Source organism: Fukomys damarensis, unplaced genomic scaffold (assembly GCF_012274545.1).
Source record: "Fukomys damarensis isolate Sample0158 unplaced genomic scaffold, DMR_v1.0_HiC HiC_scaffold_39, whole genome shotgun sequence".
Classification (NCBI taxonomy): Eukaryota; Metazoa; Chordata; class Mammalia; order Rodentia; family Bathyergidae; genus Fukomys; species Fukomys damarensis.
Window position 1 is genome coordinate 127594703 of NW_022900951.1, and position 5644 is coordinate 127600346.

A 5644-nucleotide genomic window follows, 5' to 3' on the forward strand; every position below is an offset into this window, starting at 1 on the left:
AGCCATATCCTGGGAGGTCACAGGTCTGTGAAATGTCCCCAAAAGTTGAATCCAAAGAAAAAGAAAATGGCAGTAACTGCCTAGCGCTGAGCACAGGAGGGAGTGGGGGTACATGGGTGTGAGTTCTCTGGGGGTGATGAAAATGTTCAACAACTGGATGGAGATGACAGTCATACAGCACTGTGATGTACTCAATGCCACTGGATTTTATTGTACGCTTTAAAATGCTTCACCTCACATTATGCGAGTTCCATCTGAATGTTTTAAAAAGAAAGAAAGTACTTGTCATAAATTTGCTTAATACAGTTGGTGCCTTGGCACCCACTCTTAAGCCTGACATAAATTAGATGAAACCCACCCACACCTGGCACCTTCAGCCTAGAGAATACTTACCCTCCCCGGGTGGTTCTTTAAAACACAGCTGACTTGCGCCTTGTGTCATGGCTCCAAAACCTGACACAGCCCACAGCAGCAGCAGCTGACCATGCTAAACCCCAAGGGTCAATGCCGGAGTCGCATAAATAATGTCCTCCCTTTCTCCATGAGCCCCTGGAGAGAGCCTAAGGCTGAAGCTATGGCTGCTACTAAAGACCCAGGCCGCAGGGCCCATCCACAGGTGACTCCCTGCCACCTCCACACTGCCCCATCCCTGCCATCACCTCCCGGGGGCCTGGGCCCGATACATTTCTTCTGCTTCTGCATTTCAGTCTCCGCTCCTCACTGTGTCCCCCCAAAACACACACTGCAACCTAACTGCCCCCCTGTCTGGGCTCTTGTAGGGAGCACTTCGCTTGTCTTGGTGGGGCCTCTCTGGACCGGGACAGCTCAAGACCAAGTTAGAAACCCCAGCAATAAAACCAATTCAGCTGTGATGTCACAGGAGTTTCAGGTGGGAATCCAACTTGTGACACTCCAAAGGGGACACTACAATCAGAGGGGCCTGCGTGGTGGTCACTGGGTGCCACTTCACAGAGGTACTTTTGAGGGGAGAGAAGGTTAATGGCACACCCAAAATACCAGCAGTTGTATTGGCCTGTGAAGAATGGAAACATTTGGAGGTGTAGTTTTGCTTCACAGACATCTAACCTTGAGATTGTTATTTCAACAAAAACGTGCTTAAGACCACCACAATTTTAGATTTGGTTGCCCTGTCCTACAAAAATAAACTCCAACAGAAAACTCTAATTCTGACAGGTTATTTTACTTGATACTGGGCTACTCTGTAATACTCTTTACTTCCCTTTACTGGCTCTTCAGCTGTATAAATGCTTATAAGATTTCCTTGGGAAAATGGAAAAGACTGATTTCAATTTGTCTCTTCTCCTGAACTCATATGTAGTTCAGGCTGGCATCAAACTTATGACAGGCCTGCACGTCACACTCAGCTTCTTTTTTTCCTAAAATTACTGAGAATCATGGCTCACCTAAGTGAATCCCTCCCTTCCTTCCTTGCCAGGCTGTCTGAGAGATCCGCGTGAGTTAGCTAAGATTACAGCTGTGGTGCCAGAGCCCCTGAGGATGGCGGGGGGCAGAAGGGTCCTCTTAGGGCTGGGACAGATCCTTTGTCTTAGAAGAAATACAAGTACGCACTGAGAAGTGCGGAACAGGCATCCCCCCGCCGAAGACAGGCATTTCAGGACCCCACATACAATGCCTGATATATGCCCAGCTCAGCTAGGCAAACAGGTGAAGGGACCAGTCCTGACTCCCTGGGAACGGGGCAGGTCTGGGGCAACAGGCCGGGTGCAGCCTCCAAAAGAAGCACAGAGCACTCTTCTCTCCCTTCCATCCTTCCCTTCCCGACTCTACAAGGCCAGTCCCACTTCTGCCCCCCTCCAGGCTAAGGGCAGGTCCCCAGGGGCTTGCCTCACCTGTACCTCTGCTCCTGAAGGGACTCCAGCAACACCGGCAAGTCTGTCAGATACCTGTCCTGGAAGTGCTGGTAGCCCTCCTGCAGATCCAAGCATGAGTTCCTGACCTCCGCCAGCTCCTCCTCTGCCCTGTGCAGCAGAAACACTCGCTGCTGCCTGGGGCTGGAGGGGTTAGTCTCCGGCCCACAGGCTGCAGCAGTACCAGGCCCACTGGGCTGTTCTCTGTCATCCGGACCGCCTTCTGCCTTGAGAGCCAGGCCCTTGTGCCTGCGGCCCTCTAGCTCCAGGAGCTGCTGGTAGCACTGGCGGAGCTGGCACTCCATGTGCCACATGGTAGCCCAGATGCGCTGGTTCACCCTCTCAAAGGCCCTCCAGATGTGCTCGGCCTGGTGACGTGTGGTGTTAGCCACCAGCTTGAAGTAGTTCATAGTGTTCTCATCCCGGCTGGCCCTCTCCACCCTCAGCTGCTCAGACAGGTAGAAGATGCGGTGCCTGATGCCTTCCTGCAAGCTTCGGTTAACAACCCTGTCCGGCAGGCCGGAGTGGCCAGAGTGGCCACTGGGGCCATCCGCGCTGGGTGACGGGAACCTGTGGGAAGGCACATTGGAGGGGAGGCTCTCCCTTGGATCCTTAGCGTACTCTTTCTGCAATGGAAAACAAGAAATCACAAAAGGGTGCTCGGTGAGCCACAGCAGCAGCAGCCTTGGATACAGATGCTCCTGCTCCATGAAACAGGCTGGTGCATGGACAGTGATGGGTGCAGGGGGCCCTCCCCTCCTTTCCAGCACCTGACTTCTCCTTTCACAGGTGATCTCCCCTCTACATTCTATATCATCCTCTGACTTCTCCCCCAAGTCATCTTCCAAGAATAACCAGTTGTGGGTCTTGTAAAGAACAGTTGTGGTGAAGTACAAACACACTCACTCCCATAAAGCCACATGGCTTGAGCATTGCTACTTCCGAGGAGACAGGAGAGGTAGGCAGAGAGTTTGCAACCTAACGGGTTCGCTGGTTCATGCGATCATTTGCTCCACACATGACTTCCTGAGGGCTGACCGTGTGCTACAACCAGGCATATCCTCCACTGTCACAGAACTGACTGTGCTATAGTCATGGAGAGAGAAGATGGTGGCTGAGGACCAGTAGCCTGTCACAGCCTCTCCAGGACCTGGATCCAGACACCCAAAACAACTCAGCAAGAAAAGAGGAAGGTAAGCTCGGAAATCAGGAACGAGCCAACAGGAATACTAGAAATCACAGAGAAACTGGAGAAACGGAGGACAATGCAGAAGGAAGAAGCACTGGCCCCAGCTCCTGGGAGGGGACCTGACTACAGACGCAAGGCGAACTGGAGAGAGACAATAGCCCCTGGGGGAAACCGAGACAGGGCCAGCAGTGGTAGCCCTAAGACAGCTCTTTGCGATGTAAGCTGCAAATACAGCTTGTGGGTTGGCTCTAAAAGAGACACCTTCCATGTGGCAGGCTGCCGTGGAGGAAGAAAGGCAGTGCAGTGCCACTATGCTTGTGACCCATTTGGGGAAGGCGATCAAGACTGAGGTACTCTGGGAATCAGAAATCACAGAACAACTATATACTGCAGGGTCTCTGGGGTCACCCTACCACAGTGACTGGGTGGAAGACAGTCACCAGAGACTGTGGCCTAAGATGTTTAAGAAGTAGCGAGCTCAGGCCAGGAAGGACATGGTGGTCTTGTCCTCCATGGTGAGAAGCCAGGCCGGGTGAGCATTGTTTTTTGTTGGTTTGTTTGTTTGTTTGTTTTTGAGACAGGGTCTCAGTATGCAGTTGATACTGACCTGGAACTCACTATGTAGCTTAGGCTGGTCTCGAACTCACAGCAATCCTCCTGCCTCAGCCTCCCAAGTGCTGGGATTACAAGTGCTACCACGCCTGGCCCGAGCATTGTTTTTTGAGGGGCCAGGCCTGAAAGTGCTGGCCTTACGCCCAGTGGACTGCTTGGCCCCTGCTCCACCACCCCACTGCCTACTTCCAGCACAGAGCTCAGTGGTCTGTTTGCCTTCTCCACCTGCCAACATGATCAGGGACGCACCTCGGCCTGGACGCTTGCCACAGCCTGGGGTGTATAGACAGAGGGGCTGCTGGACAGGAAGGCACCTCATGGGCCCATAGCAGTGACTCCGGTCTCACAGAAAGCCAGGGAAACTGGGCAGACGCCATTGACCGGCCGTGCTCAGCAGGAAAGGTGGGGCAGGACTCAGCGTTCACACACAAAAGAGTGCGTGTGGAGACAACACAGGCCCTACTTGTGACCCACCATCCTTCCCCCATACCTGGTGGACTCCAGTGCCACAGGCTCTGGAAAGAAATACTTGTGACCCCATCCTCCCCCCACATCTGGTGCACTCCAGTGCCACAGGCTCTGGAAAGAAACCTCTCACCCAACACATGGAGGGCTCATTTTTCTTTTTCTTTGTTTTTTGGGGGTGTATATTTCTTCTTTTCCTCTTTGTTTTGGTCTTTTTCTACTTTTCTTATTGTTCTGTTACTTTTATCTAATGCTATTTTCCTTTATTCTTCATTTGAATTCTTTATCTCACTTTTCTCTCCTTTCTCACTTTCCTATCATTTTTTCAAATTTTATTTCTTTGATTTTTCTCTTTTCCCACCTCCTCCACTTTTATTATTATAATTAAGTGGTATTAATTTTTTAGATACTTAGTTGTTAAATGCAGCTCCTGCTGAACTCTTTTCTGTGTTAATGGTGGTACACTTATTATCTTTGGTAGATATTTAGCATATGTCAATATTTGATTTGTCTTTGAGTCTGTATTTTCATTGCAGATCTCTTTTCTATTGCTGATGGCGGCACAGAGGTAACTTTCATTGATTCTTATGCGGATATCTGGTTTGTCTCCGACTCTTATCATTATTGCTGATTGCTTTCTCCAAGGGTGGCATAGCTGTTGCCATCAATTGGTTTTCACTGTATGCTAATATCTTATCTGCCTTTGTGTCACCGTCATTACTGTGGTTTGTTTTCTCTTCTCTATGTGGTGCTGGGGATCAAGTCCCCAGAAGGTAGGTGGACACTAGGAATGCCCTCAAATATTACACTGAGTATGTTGAAGAGGAGTATAAACACCAAAACTTAGCAGAACCCAAGGACACATCACAGGGAGAGAGAACCTAACTGAAGAGATTCCACGGTAGGGATAGAGTCTGCCTTAACTGATCTTCAACTTGCAGCAAGACAAAAATAGATATCTGTGAAAGCAAGGCAACAAGATGCCTGCAAAAACCCTCAGCCTCCCAAAGGGCAAGCTCATGTCCACTGAAGCAGAGGAAGTAACAGGCAAAAACTCAAAAAACAAATGGTCTAAATGTTGGACGGGCTCAAAAAAGAAACACGTATGCAATTTCATAAGATGTTCAGCAAGCTTAAAGAGGACTTTGTTAAATAGATAAAGGACTTTACTAATAAAATGTTCAATGAGCCTAGAGAAGAAACAAATAGTAAACAAATTGAATTAAACAATACAATATATGAATGACCAGTCTGGTAAAGATTAGGAATTATTAATAAAAAGCAAGCAAAATAGAAGATATGAAAAATACAACAGAAAGGATGGCTAACACATTTGACCAATATGAGGACAGTCTCAGAAATTGAAGACAGGGGCCGGGGATTTAGCTCAGTGGTTTTGCCGCTTGCCCTGAAAGCACAAGGGCCTGAGTTTGATCCCTGGTACCAAAAAAAAAAAAAAAAAAAAAAAAAAGGGGGGGGGGGGGGGGGG

The 5644-nt window shown here is 49.3% G+C and overlaps 1 protein-coding gene across 2 annotated transcripts in view; it reads right to left on the reverse strand.

Annotated features, from left to right (window-relative positions):
• Tex28 (testis expressed 28) overlaps positions 1 to 5644 on the reverse strand; it is a 39043-nt gene that overhangs the window by 16644 nt on the left and 16755 nt on the right. For both annotated transcript variants that reach the window (XM_010628045.2, XM_010628044.2), the window contains exon 5: positions 1872 to 2515. In XM_010628045.2, the coding sequence (XP_010626347.1) occupies positions 1872 to 2515 (644 nt within the window). The remainder of the gene's footprint in view (positions 1 to 1871; positions 2516 to 5644) is intronic.